The sequence below is a fragment of the Varroa destructor genome, unplaced genomic scaffold (assembly GCF_002443255.2).
Source record: "Varroa destructor unplaced genomic scaffold, Vdes_3.0 BEIS01000004.1, whole genome shotgun sequence".
Classification (NCBI taxonomy): domain Eukaryota; kingdom Metazoa; phylum Arthropoda; class Arachnida; order Mesostigmata; family Varroidae; genus Varroa; species Varroa destructor.
In genome coordinates, this window is record NW_019211457.1 from 36,937,870 (window position 1) to 36,958,982 (window position 21,113).

General features: G+C 42.2%; 1 protein-coding gene across 12 annotated transcripts in view; it reads left to right on the forward strand.

The window, feature by feature from the left end:
- The window catches only part of na (sodium leak channel non-selective protein na), a 43,481-nt gene that overhangs the window by 3,823 nt on the left and 18,545 nt on the right, over positions 1–21,113 (forward strand). For 8 of the 12 annotated variants that reach the window (XM_086988968.1, XM_022801755.2, XM_086988966.1 and 5 more), the window contains 24 exons: positions 104–301; positions 5,253–5,473; positions 5,684–6,206; positions 6,444–6,669; positions 7,269–7,432; positions 8,357–8,686; positions 8,972–9,102; positions 9,248–9,433; positions 9,535–9,627; positions 10,849–10,938; positions 12,230–12,277; positions 13,813–13,990; positions 14,167–14,363; positions 14,575–14,863; positions 15,158–15,498; positions 15,627–15,814; positions 16,167–16,663; positions 16,872–17,020; positions 17,247–17,410; positions 18,016–18,217; positions 18,702–18,839; positions 19,199–19,312; positions 19,671–20,350; positions 20,456–20,875. In XM_086988968.1, coding sequence (XP_086845094.1) covers positions 104–301; positions 5,253–5,473; positions 5,684–6,206; positions 6,444–6,669; positions 7,269–7,432; positions 8,357–8,686; positions 8,972–9,102; positions 9,248–9,433; positions 9,535–9,627; positions 10,849–10,938; positions 12,230–12,277; positions 13,813–13,990; positions 14,167–14,363; positions 14,575–14,863; positions 15,158–15,498; positions 15,627–15,814; positions 16,167–16,663; positions 16,872–17,020; positions 17,247–17,410; positions 18,016–18,217; positions 18,702–18,839; positions 19,199–19,312; positions 19,671–20,350; positions 20,456–20,875 — 5,767 coding nt within the window. Of the gene's footprint in view, positions 1–103; positions 302–2,400; positions 4,609–5,252; positions 5,474–5,683; positions 6,207–6,443; positions 6,670–7,268; positions 7,433–8,356; positions 8,687–8,971; positions 9,103–9,247; positions 9,434–9,534; positions 9,628–10,848; positions 10,939–12,229; positions 12,278–13,812; positions 13,991–14,166; positions 14,364–14,574; positions 14,864–15,157; positions 15,499–15,626; positions 15,815–16,166; positions 16,664–16,871; positions 17,021–17,246; positions 17,411–18,015; positions 18,218–18,701; positions 18,840–19,198; positions 19,313–19,670; positions 20,351–20,455; positions 20,876–21,113 lie in introns of those variants that run through there. The other 4 variants (XM_086988969.1, XM_022801756.2, XM_022801752.2 and 1 more) reach the window with 4 other exon arrangements.

The following is a 21,113-nucleotide window of genomic DNA, read 5'->3' on the forward strand; positions in this document are numbered from 1 at the left end:
AAGCCATTGAAAGCTATTTGTAATTGTTTTTTTTTTCTTTTTTTTGTTTCGCTTCTGGGATGTACTGCTCTGCGCCTTTGATGCTCCTCTGAATCACTTTTAGGTGTGGGTTCGACGTATTCTGCGTTTGTGTGCATTGCTATGCCTAATCTCAGTAAGCTTGAACACAACGAAGACGTTCGAGAAGTTTCCATCGCTTGTCTGGATCACGTTCGGGTATGATATATTTGCGACGCTGCTGTTCTCGTCAGAGGTGATTGCCAAGATCCGCATTAAGGGACTTATGATCAGCCACGCGCCGGTAGGTACAACATAGAAACAGGTTGCTGCATATGAGTGGTAGCATTGTGCTTCCTTTTGACTTCTAGTCGTTCTTGCTGTGTGTTTGATACTGTTCAAAGTCGAGATACTATACTGGATAAATAGACTAACATTGAAAAGCCAGGCAATTCCATGTGACTTTACCTAAGATCCCAATGGAAATTCTCGGTGCATTTTGCACTATCAGTACACATTAGTATATCATTTGAAATAAGGAAAAGTCAAAAATGGCAAACACTTTATTTATTGTCTAGACATGCATTTCTTTATGAAAACAATACGAAAGGTTACCTTTAGAACTTGTAAAAAAAAAAAAAGAAAACCAAAAAAACACCTGTACTGCTGTTGTTATGACGATTGTTTATGACATGCCGCGTCTTTTTTCCAACATATTTAGTGAGCGAAGGATAATCTATAGTTAAAGCGGCCACATAAAAGAGTCATTTTAGACAGTTGAGATTGGTGTCGATAGGATACTCTGCATCAGCCCCGTGACATGAACAAGCTTGTCGCCGATCCTCTGACGAAACGCTAAAGTACAGTAAACCAGGTCATTACAGAAAAAAAAAAAAACTCAGCGTTAGTACTAGTCAAAACAACAAAACGTCAACAACCATTGCCAATATAACTGTGGTTTATGCAATCGGTATGTTTAGCCTATTTGTACGTAACGTTCAGAGCACGACTCGTCTACACGGTAAGGTTGAAGCAGACCCAACGAACCCTTGCATATCTAGAGTGTAGGCCACCTTTTTCGCTGCGATCTGAGAGAAAGAACTACCAAGCTAGACTTCATAAGAACGCTTCTTATCCCTGGCTAAGCGTATAGCCAACGATTTGCATTGAAACCATCATTTCATGAAACGAGGATACGAGCCTCAATGTAAACATTGAGGGCACATAAAATGAAAGCATGGTGGTGAACCAGCACAGCTCACACTTGATTCAAATATTTACTCGAATTATATATTTAGCATAGCTGGACTAAGGTTTATCGAGCGTGGGCAATGAGGTCACCGCGGTTCATTAACTCGTGTAGCCGGACTCGCTAACAAAGACTTGTTATATTCTTGAGTAACGATCCGGTGCAGTCCTCTTTATTCAGAGTATTATGCCAGTCTGTAGCTTAGCCGTCTGGTGGTAAAAGAGTGGCTGTAATGTATAAATTAGATAAGCGAAAAATATAGTGTGCATTTTATACAATTATTTGCACTAAGAGGCACAGTCAGCGTCTATTGACTTCAGAAAAGCGATGTTTTCACCTTAAAACTTCAACACGTTACCTGACTCACTATTTTCTACCCAAATTCTCTGTAAGACTTCCATAGTTTCGATCAAGAAATGATCCCAATTTTCATATGTCTTGATGCAACCTGGTTCAATTTTCTTGGTCCTAATGCAAAGTCCTTCTTGTTGCAAGGAAGGGCTTTGATCCAGGCGTCCTATACGATTCTTCTGCCTTTGAATTAAAGGAATGGACGCTTTGGATGCGGACGTTCGCAGAGTTATTCTTTTTTTTAGCCTTAATAAATAAAGCTGAGGCTACTACATGCGCTGATAAAATTGTATGGATGACGTGCGTCCACTAACATCCTTCGTCTTTTTGTCTGTTGTTTTGCGAATATTCAATAATGATATAATGACTTTAGTACCGTTTTGCCCATATGGGGCTGGAATATGAAAAATAGCGTTTCTTCAAATGCCCCTTTTTATCTCTTTATCACTTCTCCACATTTATAGCCTATATGCGCTAAAATTATATATCTGCCCTATGAGCCTATTGTTACTTAATTGCGCAATGAAGGGAATTTTACTTTGGGTTCAAGTCGGAAGTATAGATGTTTCTGGTACACTTTCAATGCCAAGTCTATTGCGTTTTTGGCCGAAGTCGAAAAGCTGCCGGAGTTATCTGAACTATTCGAGTCGAGTCCGGTGTAGAGTTCATACCTGAGAGGTCCCGCAGTGTCAAAGGCGCTCTAGCAAGTTTAACCGTTAACATTTTTAAACTGGAGCACGCATCCTGCTAGGGTCGGCCATCCCACATCGATGGAAGCCGCCTGAAGGGAATTTTTAAGGGAGACGGCCGTCAAATGGTTCGTGGAGAATCACGAAACGCAGTGTCTTTAGGTGGATACAAAGCTACGAAGGGGAACAGCTAGCTTTAGGAGATATGCTAAGCCAGATCTTTATCTTGCATTTGATTGAAAGGCTACGTAGTATATATCGCTTTGTCCAATCATTGACGAAGGAAATCCATAAGTGCATTTCTCAACTGAATAAGTCACAAATATTGGTTAACCCTGTTCTTCAACACCCGATCTGAGAATTTCTGGTAAAACGAAATAACTAAATAGGTTAAGGGATGGAAGAAGGTCACCGAAAGTGACAATAAATAGATAGTACATTTTTCGTACTAGGTTTCGAGTGAAACCCTGCGTTTTTTGTTTAGTGATAGAACCTCTGTTGTACTATTACGCATTTGTTTTCGTTTCAATCTTCTCCTATCTCTCAGCCTATTTATTCATTCCACCTGGTCAGAAATTTTCAAGGCTGATGATGAGATTTTTCTCGATCAAATGTCTTATTCCAAATTTTATTCGTCACTGACTGCAAAATGTGGTCTTTCCACCTAAGCTCCTTCAAAACCGTTTTACGATATCCACCGTATGCACTCTGTCATTGTCGTGGGAAATAATGACTTTAGCATGTCTATGGGAACGTTTATGATAATGACAGCCCGTAGTAGCGTGGTGGGTAACGTAATTGCTTGTTCATCTTAGGGACACATCGTAGCCCAGGATCGAACCCGGACGTTGACACACTTCGTTTCGTGCTGGGAGCGAGCCGTCTAATAAAATGCCCTCCCGTACGTAAAACTCAAAACATAGATGCCATGCTTACTTGAGGCAATTAGACCATCCCTTGTCGACCGTCTTGCCCTTCCCAAACATTTCTGTATGTATAAAAGTCTTCCAGCCCCATTTAACGCAAATTAAGTTCTTTCTTTTGAATGAAGATTTGGCTCAACACTGGCCTTCGGCCCATTTCTTTGGTTGCTTCATACTGACGTACAGATACCGACTTCTCGTCATCCGTGACAATCCTGTATAGAAATCAATCATCATGGCTGCCCGGTGCCGGGCGAGATGCTACGGTGGTTCCTTATGTCGTTCATTTAGTTTATAGCGTGCCTACGTTCGTGTTATTATTCGTGTTAAGATGACTATGAAATGAATAAAAAATGGCTAAATAGTAGTCCCGTGAGTGCGATTCATTCTTCAACAAAAATACCTTGGCCTGCTGACCGAGAGCCTTGTAACCTCATCAAAAACGAGACAAAGTAGGTATCGAAAATACACTTTTTTTTACTAAACAAATCCATATTTCAAGCACATTTGGATTCGAGATAAGGTTTTGTTCACTGCGCACTTAAACTGGCTTTTAGAGAAAAAGAAAGAGCTTTGTATCAAGAGTATATAGAGCAAAACAAGTAGTGGAATAGGGAACATTTTAAGAAAACCGTCATCAGATAATCATTAATAAAATAAATACATTTTTTTACCGGAATCGTTATGCGAAAACACCGCAATCAGGTATGTTTTAATTCAGTAATTAGGCATAATTACGAAAATTTATAATGCGCTTTACATTTCAGACGATTATTATCATTCAATACGTTTTAGTTCGCTTCAGATAAAAATGCTCAGGTATACAGAAGTAACAGATAGAACTAAAACACAACAATATTCAATATTGAGGTGCATGCTTCTACTGCTACTACCTGATGAAGACCTTAATATCCTCGTTACATTTAGGACATTGGGAAGAAAATCAGTAAAATATCATTGACGAAACAATTTCAGCCTATGCTTGAACGTAAACAGTGTCTAGTAAAGATTACCTATTAGCAAGAAAGATGCCTATGGACGACGTTTAACGAGCAAGACAAGCACACCTTATCATTCAAAGCAATGATGCTATAACACATTGGACTATATGGAACAAAATCCCTAACGAGATGAGCTATTAGATGCTCCTCTAAAAACATTACACGAGCACAGTTATAAAAAAGATCGTGGGGTTAGTAGGAAATTGTGTGGGGGTGGACGGCCGAAACGATCAGCTAAATTAATATCAAGGGTTTTACCGTAACTTGCTAGAGTTCAAACGAAGGTTAAGCCTAAAAAGTGCCTATTTACAGCTGTTTTGAATGAATAACTATCTCAAGATATATCCTGATGACACTAATGGAGAACGTATTCTAATGTTCAGCTGAGAATGATTCAAGTAAGTGTGTCTCTCAAAATAAATAGACTGAATCTAGAAATATAGCGTATAGATCTGGTGATTACTGTTGAACTATACCGGCACGATGATACCGGAATAGGCTCGGTAAAATACAAGCCAAAATTCTTGACTTCTCTAAGAATTGCCAAAAGGGATTATCGAAGATGCGTGCTTCGGTCGTAATCTATCCGGCTGACTAACAATTTGCTGTCATAAAGCACCATGCTTAAGAAGAAGATAACCGAAAGATTTGGTTGCTTACACGTCTCTTGTGTCACGCATAGCAAACCTGACCTAGATCTAACCAAGAGACCCGATGCTATGGAAGAAAGCTTTACTCATTGAAGATACCCGAATATGGCATTGACGAAATCGATAACAAGATACAAACGCTAATACAGCATGGAGGCCTCAGGACAAGGGATATCGTCGGCGAAATAACAATGATTTAAATTTCTACTGTTAGGGTCCGTATCTCACAGACCGAATAAAAATACCTTGACATAAATATGCTTGTTGGATTTACCTGGGTATTGTTTATTATCTACAAGTAGCAACCTACCTCACTAATCGATCCGGAAGGCCAAATAACTTTGAATCGATTGCGCTATGTGTTCTTGTTTTGTGTGTTTTATCCATCACAGGGCGATACGGCCTATCTACGCGACCGGTGGTGTCAATTCGATGCCACGATGGCCTTTTTTCTCTGGGTGTCTGTGTTGTTACAGTGCTTCGAAGTTACATCTCTCGTGGAGCCTTCCTACTTTTCGATGATTCGAGCCCCCAGACCACTCATAATGATACGTTTCATTCGCGTTTTTCTTAAGTTCTCCATGCCCAAGTCAAGAATCAACCAAATCTTCAAGTAAGTAACGAATAACAATTGCAAAACTTTCACCGCCATGTTCCCAGAAGCATTAAGCCTGAACGCTTCTTTCCTCCAACTAATTTAGTTTAGGGTTATTATATGCGTCTGGAAGCTTATAGAGACAAACGAAATCGGAATCGCTTCCGAGCTTGTTACAGATGTTCGATAATAAGCCTAACGGTACATATTATTGACCTTATTTTGCAGACGTTCAAGCCAGCAAATCTACAACGTTACTCTCTTCTTCTTATTCTTTATGTCACTATACGGACTGCTCGGGGTGCAGTTCTTTGGGCGTATGGCGGCACACTGCGTTCGTAACGGGACTGATCCTCGACGTGTAACCCTAGACGATCTCGCCATGCCCGACCATTACTGTTCAAACAACCCCGACGCAGGCTACAGTTGCCCGCACGGACTCGTTTGTATGGAACTTGAACTACCGAAATCAATCGCCGGATTTGCCGGTTTCGATGACTTCGCGCACAGCTTCTTCACCGTCTATCAAGCGGCTTCGCCCGAAGGTTGGGCACTGCTGATGTATCAAGCAGTAGATTCGTTACCGGCATGGCGAGCTACGTTCTACTTTACAACGATGATCTTTTTCTTAGCATGGCTTGTGAAAAACGTCTTCATCGCGGTCATTACGGAAACATTCAATGAGATTCGTGTGCAATTCCAGCAGATGTGGGGCGAGCGTGTGCAAATACACACGGATACGACCGTGCAGGTGGGCAAGCCTTTGTAACCTTGTCTTCCAGATAATATTTTCATTCCTTAGTTGTGTGATATTTTTCAGCTCTAGAAAATGACAATAGAGCTATTATGAATGGATGCGGATGGAAAGTTGGCGCAATTTTCTTCTACGCTATTGTCGTCCGCGATCTGTAGCGCTAGTTCTATGAGATAGTGTCATGTTGCTCGATCTTGCACTTCGGTTAATTGAGGTGCTTTTGCTCGTTTGAAGGTTTTACGCGGTGATGACAGCGGCTGGAAGCTGGTCACTGTGAATGAGGGCGCCGGCGCTGGGGCCGCGCCTCGTTGCCTACAGCGACTCATCCACTCAGCAGCATTTCAAATAATAGTTATGCTGATCAATCTGGCTAACGCGTTTGTAGCGGCTTCGGTACGTTTTGTCCACGATGGCCGACCGCGGGAAGAGTTTTTTACCACCTACTACTACGCGGAGATAGGTGAATGCACATAGACAAACAGGGCCTATATTAAACATGTTCAGGCTCTAGAGGAGCCTAAAGAGCATCTTTTTAGCCGCTTCATTAACATTCATAGCACACACCTACTTAACGAATCGATACTGGTGTTAGCTGGCACCCGTGTACACGTTTGGTATCTTTACTTCTACAAATGCTTGCGAATTTATGTTTTGAGTGACTTTATTGTGAATGCAACTAAAGCTATGACACTTCATCGATTACACGAGCGTGCACAGAGGTTTTCAATTTTGTGGCCACTTTTTGCAAAAATTATAATGTCGATTTTATACGTAAATGAGTAGTAATGTAATAACGCATACCATGTTTACATGGCCAGGTGGGTAACGAGTTTAGGCCGATCTGTGCGCCAATCATCCAAGTACCTAAACATACGCATGTTAGAAATCCATCATCTTAAACAGGCCGAAATTTACCGGCAGGTTGGATAAACTCTTTTTAATTTCTTGGAGTAAAGTAAACTCTTTCACGAATACGGGACATTTTAAGATATCACCTTATCTCACACAGCACCTTCATATTAAAGATCGCACCCACGGTTCATTTGTCGTCACTTTCAGGTTTCACCCTCTTCTTTGACCTCGAAGTTTTGATGAAGATATGGTGTTTGGGTTTTAAGGGATACATCAAGCGCTCTTTGCATAAATTAGAATTTCTGCTAGCAATAGGGACTACCATCCACATCATTCCGCAATTCTTCGCTTCAGAGCTTACCTATTTTCAAGTAAGTTCACCCTCCTTCACGAACTCCATCGGTCCGAATCGAGTTACGTTGACTTTTATCCACGATATTCGCTGCATACAAATTTATTTGCTCTTGATTGTTTAAGTAAATAGTTTTTGGAAGTAGGTTTAGCTAGAGTAAAAAAAGGTGAAACAAGGTAAGACAGGTGTCGAAAATGCAGTTCCCTTTCTCTAGGAATATCGATTTTAGAGCCTGAATTCGGGCTAAAGTTTTGCATGTTGCGCAATCAAATTAGCTCTTAGAGGGGATAGAGCTCTTTCGAAGGGTATATAGGAGAAAACAAACAGTAGAAATGTAGGGAAAATTGAGATATTTAAAGAACAGTTTTTTTTTTTTTAAATCGCGAATTGTTAGGTGCAAAAAAGCGCTAAAGCCTAAGCTTCAACCTAATAGTTAGGCGTGCTCAGGAAAATTTATGGCACGGCCAATATTCCAGACAGTCCTATAATTCAATACTTTTTACTTTGAACGACAAACGTTCTGTATATCCAGAATGAACAAGTTAAGTTTAAACAGCAATATTCTATATTGAAGTGGTTGAACTTTTGTATACTTTAAGTACGTTTATGTGTTTAGGCCATTAAAAGGAAGGTCGGTAGATCGACAAATAATAACACACGTTTGGTTCAATCCATGCCTAAACGCAGAAGGTGTTTAGTAAAGATAACGCATGCAAGAAAAACGTTTATTGAGCACGAAAAACACACGCTATGATCTGAGATTGCTGGCAGTGATGCGATAACATAGCAAATTAATTTCGTAGAAAAGACCAAGAATAATTAAACGCTTATCTTTGGAACTTCAACAAAACTTGAACTGATCTGATGAAATGGAAAAAAGGCTAGGTTGTAGGCTTCGACATAATAACGGTTCAATGAAACCATCCAATGCAATTTCTTACAGGTACTTCGAATCGTGCGCTTGATCAAGGCATCTCCCGTATTGGAAGATTTCGTCTATAAGATATTCGGGCCAGGAAAGAAGCTCGGCTCGCTGATTATTTTCACTATGTGCCTGTTGCTCATCACCAGTGCCATTTCGATGCAGTTGTTCTGCTGCCTGAAGAACTTCTCCAAGTTTGAGACCTTCCCCGAAGCCTTCATGAGCATGTTTCAGATCCTTACCCAAGAAGGTTGGGTCGAGGTGATGAATGAGACCATGCTCCGCACCTCTTCTACCATCGGGCCGATTGTCGCCGTCTATTTTATACTGTACCATCTTTTCGTATCGCTGGTAAGTCTCTGTTTGGCTTATCTACGTGCCTATGTGCGTGTATGCATGTTTTGGCTAAGCACAACACGAGCGACCACGTATGTTTCTACCTTTTTAAAGTAGCTATTACTATAAAGAATTATAAAGTAGAACTACTACTTATTATTACTATTCGCATAACAAATAAGCATCCTTTACCTCTTGAAAATTGAATAATTAGAAAAGTCATACCAAAATCAGCTTGCGCAAGTAGGTTACGCGGAGATCGGTTCAAGCTCAAGGACCCACTCTCATTATTGATTGCAGATTGTATTGAGTCTTTTTGTCGCGGTTATTTTGGATAATTTGGAGTTGGATGAGGACATTAAAAAGTTGAAACAACTAAAAGCTCGAGAGCAGAGTGCTGGAATCACCGAAGGACTGCCAATTCGACTAAGGTAGGGATTTAACGTACCTGTACCTGGCGAACGGAGTAAGATGCAATATATCGACATCTTCTTAAATGTTACTTTGATACAGTTGTCATTATCGATTGGGTACATCTTCGAGTCGTACGTTTGTTTTATGTTTTGGACGACACAGGCTGTTCGAGAAATTTGCGGACAGCCCTCAGATGACGCGACTTCACCGAATGCCTTCAGAATTCGGGGTGCCAAAGGTTCGTGAAAGCTTTATGAAGCAATTCGCCGAAGAACTTCAGGACGAATGTCCTGAGCTCAGAAAGTTAGGAGAAGACCAGGCCAATGGTGTAGACATCGTCACCTACAGGTTTGTAGTCGATATTGAGGCAAAGCTTTTTGGTTCGTCTTATCTATATGGAAAGCCTATACTACTGCTTATTATTGCCATGTTCGTTCTCGTTTGCATAGGAAAAAGACCCCTATTCACCTGCTTAATCAACCAAACAAGGTTCGTGTGGCAGCTTCCACACTACGTAGGGTGACAGTCACGAATATTATCATGTGAGTATTGTTGTCGTCACGAGACGTCACGAAGACCCAATTTTCTATTCATACTTGCGTTTCTAAGGGGATCAGGTTTGAAGTTAAATGTATATATAGTAAAGAATTTATGTAGTACCACACATACCACATATACATAGAGCTTTGCTTTGGCAGTTCAACGGCAATATAACGAATCTCTAATTTTGCCATTTACTAGCACAATGGCCTCGAATGAACTTGTGTATTGCATCGATGAGATGGGGCGCACATATGTGTATACGCCCATATACCCTCTTGAGAGCACTGATTTTGTATCCCTCACTGTCGCGCATCGTATATATCTCAGCCTCACTCGAGACCGAATGAATTCACGTTAATAACAGAGCCTCATGTTTAGCTGTGACGAACTATTCATCTGTTACTTCATCTCCAATGTTACGATGAGCACCGTTTGATTCGTGTCGCATCAGGGGTATCATAATGAAGCTAGTTTTATTTAAAGGAACCTAATAATCATCTTTCTTTCATGTAGCCTTCTAGGAAGAGGCAGCTTGCCAGCCATTGGGAGTTACTGGTTTTTCACGGCGAAGTCAAACTAAGAAATTACCGATATCAAAAAAAATTTCATTGTAGATTTTGCTTCTAAATGGTCCTATTGTCATCTTATCGGCGACAATGCTTAGAATGGAACTAAGTGATTATAATATATATATATATATATCTATCACTTGTTAAGCTTTGCAAAGCACCGAGGGGAGGTATAGAGCAAGGATTTTCAGCCGGTTTGCTACCAAGGCAGACTTAAGACGGCTGCAGTATTTACATTAAATGCATATGTCCCTATACGCGCTGCTCGATCGATGCACCTAAATACCAAAATATCTTTTAAACAACTGGCAACCAAACTAAAAAGATACGTGAACTGTTACTTAGTTTCTTGTACTCTGACTTCCATGCAGTGCTCACTTTACCAATAGGCTTTGACATTCTAAACACTGCGGTTAATCTGAACTTGATACATAACACACTTATAAGCCAGTAGACTAAACCTTCAAACAACCATCCCTTGGTAGCTTCGTGGCCAGTTCTAATCAATTTATATAAAGGAAGAAACGTGCACGTGCATTATACGTAGACAAACACTCTTTTAGCCACACGTTGGCTAGGCGATGGAACCGTTTGAGGTTGTCTGTTCTATGAGCGATAGCCATAACGACACTCCTGAACTGTCCTTTTCAGCGACTCGAACCAACAGCGTCTCATAGAAGCAATGGAACCTCCCCCTCAGTCTAGTTGCGGAAGCAAACAGCAGACGAGATTGGATCGGAGGTTAGCATGATTAATAATACCTTTCGGTAGAAGCACTTCTACGATCAGCGTCTACTTTTTCTCCTACCGCTGTTACGCTAACGGAGCTTTCAGCAAAGCAGTGATTTAGCCGTAGGAAAAACTGGGAAACACTCACAATGTTCGACCCGACCCAAATCCCCTTTTTCGATATGTTCTTGTCCGTCAACGCGTTAATTTTGCCCCGTTTGTTCTCCTTTATTCTTTACTCTTCTATTGTGTGTCGTCTACTATCGTCGCATCGATCTGTACTGCTGCGCAGGTTCTTTAGTATTATTAGGTGGCCAATCGTGGCTTACCCTGCGTTACTGTAGTAGAAAAAAAAAGCAACTCTCGCACTGCGCCTACCTCCATTACAGCATCTATGCCACATCATTGAATCATTGAAACGTCAAAGGAAACGATACAGATAAATAGCACAGTTTTTCAACACAATCATTGGTCGAATCTTATTTATAGTTTTCAGTTGCTCTAAATCTCTTGCTGCGGTATTAATATTAGATAAAGCGCGTGTCACGTTCACGAAGGTGACTCCTTGATGATTCCCTATTTAGATATTCTCGACAATGGAAACACGGTAGAGATGGGCGAGGCGGACGAGTCGTGGCTACTCTATCAACGTCCTCGTTGTCCGCTTATTTTTTCAGTTGTTTTCCTGTGGTCCTGTTTTGTTTGTGTTCCACTTTCCCGGCCCGCCTTCGCCCTGGCAATTTTCTCCTCGCTTAAGTCTGCTCCGCTCACGCTTCGTGATTATTATTACCGTGAAGCGTTAGATCTTTTTGGCACTATGACTATTATACTCTGTAGACTTTAGCTGGATAGTTTAACGTGTGCATTATATGGTAGTTAATGGCAAAAACGAAAAAATTATAGCTTTTTAATTGAATTGCAGATGCATTTCTATCCAAATTAGCCGTATGTAAATAGGACCAATAAATAGTACCTAGCGAAAGTACCATGCAGATGCCTATAAGAGTTGAAAAATCGTCGATGTATTAACATACGACAAAATAGGTAGGCCTCGAGAAGACTACAGCAGGCGTCGGTGAAGAACTGCTATCGTATATATTAGGTAACGCAGAGTATTTAGGACATAAATACAAATAGTATCTAATGCTACAGTATCGTACAGTATATTATGCTGATATTGAACATTAAGATATTAGGTAGTAGTTGGCATAAAGTCTGTGCATAACCGTATACAATTGACAAACGAATAAATATGGTTTATTTCGACTTCGTGATGACTGGCCATCCACCGTTCGTTACGCAGCAACGTATTGAGGGAAGAGCAGGGTCCCAGCGCTGCGGGTCCGATAGTGTAAATATCATTCCAATATGCAGCCATCACCACCACAACGTTACCACATTCGCACAAACAAAGCGAAGCTGGCAGAAAAATGGGGACGCAGGCTATAAACGATCGAGCAGCATAATACTTAAATCATAAGAAAATATACAGAATATACTTTCAAGTCAGTCTGTAAATGCTTCGGTAGTCGTAACTGGTTAATTTGTGTGTGATCTATGATTTTGATCAGTGTCGATCCCTCGCCCAGGAGTATATCGATCGTCACGTTGCTTTACGTGTTGCACTGGCCGGCTGTCGTTGTTGCCATCGTCCTAGCCACCGCTACACAATTCTAGAGTCCCCCATCCCTTTGCCCCTACATTTCTTTTATCCTCCTGCTTCTCGTTCCCATTGTCACTACACAAGCCGTGACCTCGTTCATTCTGGTACGAACACAAGTTCTATAATGCGACTTAATTTTCGATCGGTTGACGGATTGATCAATCACTCGCCCGTTTATTCACTAAGTAACTGACTTATCATCGTTGCTTTGGTTGTCGTTTATCAATATATGGTGGTTGTTGTTATCGTTAGCTGTTGTTGTTGTGGTCGTCGATAGATAGTGTCCATTATCGGATGGTGCTGTCGAGGTCGTTGCTGTTGCGGATCTCGTGTCTCCAGAGCCGCTGTTGTCAATGCCCCTGTAGCCTGTCGATTGATTGATTGATTACGTAAATCATTATTGGGTGAGAGATCTATCATGTGTTGTTGCGCCACAGGTAATGATGGCCTCGTATCTGCTGATCCAACGCGAATCTATAAATGTAAGAAAGAACTGTTTCTTGTCAGACTATAATTAAGCTCAGGATGGTGACGAGGAATCCGCTGCCGTCGGTGCTATTGCCACAACGAGAGTGGACAAATCGTTTTGATTCTGTCGCCATTTTCATAAGCCAGTCACCGATTTCGCCCGAATTAGCAGAACGCCCTTGAGCGAGAAGATTATAGAGATTATTGAATTTGTAAATTCGACATTTCAAAATGTGTCCGCGTCCAACGCACCCGTGTCTATGCGTTTCGTACGGCTGTGGAAATGTAGGCAGAACCACATAGGCAAACAACCTTTTCATGGTTTAGTACGGCAATATGACAAGGTCCACGGTTCGTTGCGCCTTATAATATACGCAGTTAGTATATACGAGTCTGCTTAGCGCTAACGATCGCAAGAGAAACGTATCCTATGCATTAACCTCCGGCATCAGGCGTTAAACATCAGGCTCCGGCAGCGCAGTCCGTCTCGATGTTAGGCCCACCCGCGCATCCTTTCGCATGCAACGCATGTTCTAGCCCATTTTTGTTTATCAATGTTCGTATAGCATGGAGACAGTTCTGTGCGCTGAGGTGGTTCGACGTCGTCAAGTCGTTAGCGTCTCAGGCTAACTTTGCTGAGATGAGCTTTCGAGTGATCACTAACATGCTTCACCCTCATGTGAACGATGCGGCTATCGATCGATCGATCGATCGATTGATTGATGGTCAATCGGTGTGAAATACATCGCAAGCAGGTTTTCTCGATCGCGTTCGATGAGGCGTTCGGTTCGAGGCGGGTCGGTGAAGGTGGGCGGCAAGATGGTGGGCCAGGCCGCGGCGCACGCCTACTCCGAGCACATGAAGGAGAACGGCGGAGAGATCGGCCGATCACTCCACGACTTCGACATTAAGATGCTACAACAGAAACGTCAAGTAGGCATTTGCTGTTGTTTGTCCTTTTCATCATAACGCGCATGCAAAAGGTGCATCCATCTGCTATATATACGGGCTTCTTTTGAAAGAGATGGGAATCTTTCCCTAGATTAGATTATCGGAGCATCAAAAAATCGTCATTGTTGCAATGCTTATTGTTTTTGGCTTTGTTCTAGCAAGCCGAGATGAAGCGCAACCAGCGCGAGGAAGACCTCCGCGAAAACCACCCGTACTTCGACACGCCCTTGCTGATCGTCGGCCGCGAAAGTAAGTTCCGGAAGCTTTGTCAGCGAATCGTATACGCACGCTACGATCCACGATTCCGGGACCCCGTGACGGGGCAAGAGAGGAAGATCAAATATAAGACGGTCCAGTAAGTAGCTCGCTCACCTTATTATTCATTTCATTGCTAATCATCTTGCCGTCATTGCATCGATATATGCCGTCAGTTAACCTTACTAGACTCGGGTGATTGTTCAATGTGAACGCTCTGCCAATACGAAAATGCTTACCGCAATGTTCTTATGTAGGCTCTGCTCGCTACATTTCACTTAATGTATTTGGCAATCCCTGATACATTTCAGTAATCTATTGGGTTTGGTTACGTATCTGGACTGGGCGATGATCATGGTTACAACAATCTCTTGCATCTCGATGATGCTAGAAACTCCACATCAACGCGTGATGAATACCCCACGCCTGCAGATCGCTGAGTACGTATTCGTAGTGTGCATGAGCGTCGAACTGCTCCTTAAAACGCTCGCCGACGGGCTGCTGTTCACCCCAAAGGCCCTAGTCCGGGACGCAGCAGGGGTAATGGACGTTTTCGTCTATACCGTGTCACTCATATTTATCTGCTGGCTACCTGAAAAGGTAAGCCCGTGACCACAGAAACACGTTTGTCCATTTTTGCTTATTGTTAGTGTTATCAGTAAGCCAGAATGCGCATTTAATACTGCACTACGAGGGATGAACATTTCCTACGAACTGACTCAACAAAGGTACCTAAATCTGTGTACGTAGCTCTCTATCGACTTAGAGATTTTGCAAATGTAGTGCCTTTTTACTCGAGCCGGACACGATCGGGCTTAGGTCCAAATAGAGTTTCTAGAAGCCTGCTATTCGTCATCGGTTTGTTTCGTTTCCTTTTGGCTGATGACAAATCAGGTCCCGCCGCATTCGCCGGCGCATCTTTTGCTTCTACTGCGCTGCGTACGTCCGCTGCGCATTTTCTCGCTTGTGCCGCATATGCGCCGAGTGGTCTACGAACTATGTCGTGGCTTCAAGGAGATCCTGCTGGTCTCCATCCTGCTTATAGTGCTCATCTTCGTGTTTGCTTGCTATGGCGTTCATCTATTTGGAGGTCGACTTGCCCGCTGCAACGACCCTTCGATATCGCTCAAAGAGGACTGCCGCGGCGTCTTTGAAAGATCTGTGTTTGTCACCAGAATGAAGCTCCAACCTGCCGCTAACAGCTCGTGGCCCAAGTTATTGGTGCCTCGTATCTGGTGAGCATTTATATTGCAGCTTGTTACCTGGGCACCATTTTCGTCACGACAAACAGACAGGCACGGTTTTCTAATGAAAAGCAAGCTGATCTTCAATCATCCCTAAAGTACATTGACCGATGTTACAGGGCAAACCCTCGGCGTTTCCATTTCGACAATATTGGTAATGCAATGTTAGCATTGTTCGAAGTACTGTCCTATAAGGGCTGGCTTGACATACGCGATGTGCTCATCCACCGGCTGGGTCCCGCGCACTCCATCTTCATTCACCTCTATGTTTTCCTCGGATGCATGATAGGACTCACACTTTTCGTAGGTTAGTAAGCAACTAACGGTGTCATACATATTATATACCGCCCGTTCGTTAACTAAACATGATACTAACCATTATATTCGTAATATCGCGATTCTAACTTATTTACAATATATATTATGAGCAAGAAGAAAGTAATCTTGTTCATGCACGGAGAAGATTTCTATTTTTGTAGTACGAACTGCCCATCATCTATAGCTAGAACTGGACATAAATCTACCGCTACATATACATATACAATACCAATGATGATTATTATTTTAGCGTTTAATTAATTCGAATAATAAAAGGACACGTCCGCATATTTGAGGAAAGATGTTGTATTTTGTCGATTTACCGTTATATACACGCGCAGGAGTGGTTATTGCCAACTACAGCGAGAACAAAGGGACTGCCCTTCTAACGGTCGACCAGCGGCGTTGGTGCGACTTGAAGAAACGTTTAAAAATTGCTCAACCGTTGCATTTACCACCACGACCGGATACGCATCGGTTCCGTGCGTTCATCTATGATATTACGCAACAGCTATGGTTTAAGCGGCTCATTGCCATCATGGTGCTGGCCAACAGTTCGTTACTTTGCGTCTCGTGGGGCAGCGATGAAACGCATACCGTCCCGCTCGCCACCGTGTCAGCCGCATTTACGATTCTATTCGGCGTCGAAGTCATTATGAAGTTAATCGCCTTCACACCCCGCGGTTACTGGCAGAGTGGACGCAATCGCTACGACCTATTTGTTACCTGCCTTGGAATCGGCTGGGTAGCATTGCATTTCTCACTTATGAATGCCACCTCGAATACGATCGGATTCGTCATTGTTATTCTACGATTCTTCACGATCACCGGCAAACATGTGGGTGCTTCCACAATCTAATAGCTAGCTCAATAATAATAAAGTATATAATTCTGTATATCGAAGCTATGACTACAAACCGTATTGATGAAGCTAATGGGTCGTAGCGTCGCCAGTATAACCGTTTCCCGTGTGAAATATCTATAATTAGGTAGGTATTTATCCTCGAGCTTTGATTGTTTGACCCGTCCCTTTTCGCCCTGTTCAGGCAACCTTGCGGATGCTGATGCTGACCGTGGTCGTATCGGTCTACAAAAGTTTTTTCATCATCATGGGCATGTTTCTGCTGATTTTCTTCTATGCGTGCACGGGGGTTATCCTGTTTGGCAATGTCAAACAAGGGGAGCATTTGGGACGGTACGTAACCATATCGGCAGTACTGAGAGAGTCCCAAGGATTGGTATTCGTTTACATTAACTGTATGTTGTGGACTATGAACTGAGGAGTTTTATCTAACGGTTGATTGGCATTTTTTTTTCTTATAAATTGTCTATCTACGTCTTGAAAGCGCCTCTGTATACGTATAGCTGTGTAGTCTATGGCACCGGCCGTTTCTGTCGTTTTACTACTGCCCTTTGAATAGCTACCGTCACGCGTCATTCCACACTGCTCCGTCAGGAATTGCCCTTCTCTTTCGAATCGTAACGGGCGAGGATTGGAACAAAATCATGCACGATGCGATGGTTTCCCCGCCGTACTGCACAGTCGGGGAAAACTATTGGGAGACTGACTGTGGTTCATTTACAGGTGGGTGGAATACCATAGATTTACTGTCATAATCCGTAAATTAGATTGATTTAGGTAGATGAGACGAACTGGCGAGTCGTTCTGTCTTCCTAAAACGTCCTAACAAGGCTTCAGTATTTGGATACTTCAAGCCACTTCTGTGCGGCACAAACCTCTAAGCATTTGACAAAAATTGCAAAGAGAGCAAAATTGACAGGTGTGAAAAAAATCAAATCTGATCTTATAATCAATTAGAAAGTTTATAAGTGAAACTTTTAATCAAGAAATAAGTAACTGATAGAATTTATGCTGCCTCTATTGTAAATTCTCCTTAGTCATAACCGAGAAAATATATATTTTTCCTAATTGTATACACACGTCCTACTTAATTGTAAGTTCATACTTGTCTCGTTCTATACATATCTAGGTTGGTTATTATATTGAACTCAGAGATCCTTCGTACCTCTTAGCATTGTCACAGCCAAAAGAGTTGTCTGTTAAGAACTGGAATTAACTGTAGAATAAGGCAGTTCTATACATTAAGTTATTAGCTTTATTATTGAGCTAAATGATTAACTTATGAATATGACATTTCGATCTTCGCTATTGTTTCTTCTTTATTTCAGGGGCATTAATATTTTTCTGTTCATTTTATGTCATGATTACATATATTGTACTCAATCTATTGGTAGCTATTATTATGGAAAATTTCTCGTTGTTTTACTCGAACGAAGAAGATGCCCTTCTATCATATGCGGATATAAGAAATTTCCAGAACACCTGGAATATGGTGGATACTCAGCAGAGGGGTCTTATACCCATTCGACGGTAAGTTTCTAATTTACTTTTAATTTAAGAATTGCAGTATATCAACCTCACTCATTTAATTGAACATAAGCAATTTGGCCAGTTATTGTGTCATAAACAGGCATCTAGCGAAAATGATCTTACTATTGATCTACTAGATGCAAATGTACTCAAATCTTCGTCACGTTGACTTTCGGTATGTAATAAAACATTAACGTTTGAAAATCGCATCTTACTGCATAATTATCAGCCATTATATTATTATTATTATCGTAATACACTTCACGTGGGGTAGTATTGCATCTGTAATTCCGGAATAATTATTTATTTTCCAAGCGAGTCGTCCGCCAGCGCTCCATGGGTAGAGTTCATTACGTTTTCCAACCAATGGATATTTAAACTAGATCTAGTCAACTTTTACAGCATCTATAAAACAGACACATATTTGTTATGTTTAGCATTCGTAATATATTCTCTGCTGGGAACAAATTTGTATTTTTTTCAGAGTGAAATTCGTTCTTGGATTATTGAAGGGCCGTCTAGAAGTAGACCCCGAGAAGGATCGACTTCTGTTTAAGCACATGTGCTACGAAATGGAACGTCTTCATAATGGGGAAGATGTTACTTTTCACGATGTACTAAAGTTAGTCTATTGTGCTCTTTTTGTCCCACAACAATCTCTAAGTTCGACTTTAAATTTAAATAGATTCAGATGGTATGGAACAAGTAACGAGTATAAGAAAGCAAAATGATGTCTTTGATTCGAGCTTCGCACAGTATATCCGACACAAGTCCCAGCATTAAATCACTACGTGAACCGTGCTTGTGCATTGGCATGCATCCACTCCTCTTCCACAAGTTATCCGCAAACGTAAAACATAGACCTACACGTAAAAGACAAAAAAGAAACACAACGCTGACAACGAACTGATAAACGATTTGACGAGAGCTTTTTCTTTAGCATGAATGGAATCTTACGTACCTACTTGCTGTTCATTTCAGCATGTTATCGTATAGATCCGTAGACATTAGGAAAGCGCTTCAGCTGGAAGAACTTTTAGCGCGCGAAGAGCTAGAATATCTAATTGAAGAAGAGGTCGCTAAGCAAACTATTAGGTGAGTGTGATTTGCCGGGACGATCTACCTAGCTCATTTCGCGGATGTCTGTGAGTGAGAAAGACACTAGTAGGCCTGATTAATTACTACTTATCTTCTTCTACTTATCTGTTCTTATCAAACACATGTCGATGGATGCCGCTTCGAAAATAGGCTTTTTCTCTTCATACCTTTTGAACATAGGCACATACTAAGGCTATCCATGATAAAACGATGGCTTCTCGTTGAGTCCTGCAATGCAATGGACGTAATGTACGTGGAATAGGACGATTTAATGCTTTAAGCTAGAAGAGAAGTCTTCCCAGTAAGTCTTATTTCTGTTAATGTCCTCGTTTCTACTTTAAACTCGTTTTTCCAGAGAGTGGTTAGACAAATGTCTGCGGCGGATCAAGCACACGAAAGCGCAAGAGGAAACAAATCTGCTCCACAGTCTTCGGGTAACCAATGAACCTCTTTTGGCCACTCTGCAGGTGGGAGCTTCTCCGGGTGCCTTGCAGAGTACCCTTGACTTGCAGGGCCACCCTTTAGGTCTCTCGCCTCACCCTCCACACTCGCCCGGCCATGAACCTCATCATGTTGGCGGTGAGATCCTCACCGAGGAAAAAGAAGATGAGGATGACCGCGACGATATTGAAGTCGGTGGTATAAGCTCCGAGGGTGGTGAAGGAGACGTGAGCCCGGGTGGTCTTGCTGCCGTTTTGGGCGGTCTGGGGACGTCGGCAGAAACTGATGAAATCGATTTCTGCGAGGTGTTCACCGCGCCTTCGGAAGATCCTCCCACCCCACTGACTAACCTGTCCTCTCCGGATCACCAACAGCTTCACAAACTACAATCAACCACAGCATCATCAGCATTACAACCTCCAAGCGCAACATCGCCAGTAACGACAACTGCAACAACAGTTACAACAACAATAATAACAAGCACTCAGCCACCGACGACAGGAGTAACACCAGGAGTCCTACAAATACAAATGGCCACCAGTGCTACTCCTGCACAGCCCAAGACGGCCACCGGTTCACTCACTCCCCCTGAAGGTAGACACACAGAATATGTAGAACAGTTACCAGCTTTCAAACGAATCGTGGATCGTCGCACATGTTCGTATTCCTTTTATTTTTGTTGTTTCTGCGTTATTTCAGGTTCTTCGGAGGCGGTGATTTTGGCCACTTCGGTTGCGGGAGGTCAACTTCAAGAGGGCAAGGACGGAATCGGGGTAACGAGTGCAACATCAGGAACAAATGCTGGAGTGGGTGGAATACTTGTTAGTGGAGCAAGCAGCTCAGGACAGCAACCTCAGTCCTTAAGTAGAAGTGACACTCCTATGGAAACAGTCAAACAGACGCAACAACAGCAGCCTTCCAGCATTGGGGGACCTGGCAAGAAGCGAGTAGGCATCCACTCAGACAGCATCACGCCTGCAAGCGGGGCCCTTGCGGCTGCCGGTGGGCGGAAATTTCTGATCCCCGGGCCATCGAGCGTCGACAAGCATCTCACTCCAGCGGAGAAGGATCAGAGGGACAAGGAGAGGTCATACACTACTCTCAAAAAATGGAGTTCGGGTAGGTTTTGTACGTGACATGATTGCTAATAATGCTTCATGAAATGCATTTTAGCAGGACTATCACGTTGGAATTTGTGGGCAGGTTGTGCGTTTCGTCTTTCATCTATTAAACCTACAGTTAGGACAACTTAGGTTCATCTATGTTTACGCATAAATTGATATACGTTGAAATCCATCCATTAGTGATGTTTGAAGGTCGCCTCAAGTTACAAATATGGTAATTAAGATCATTGTTG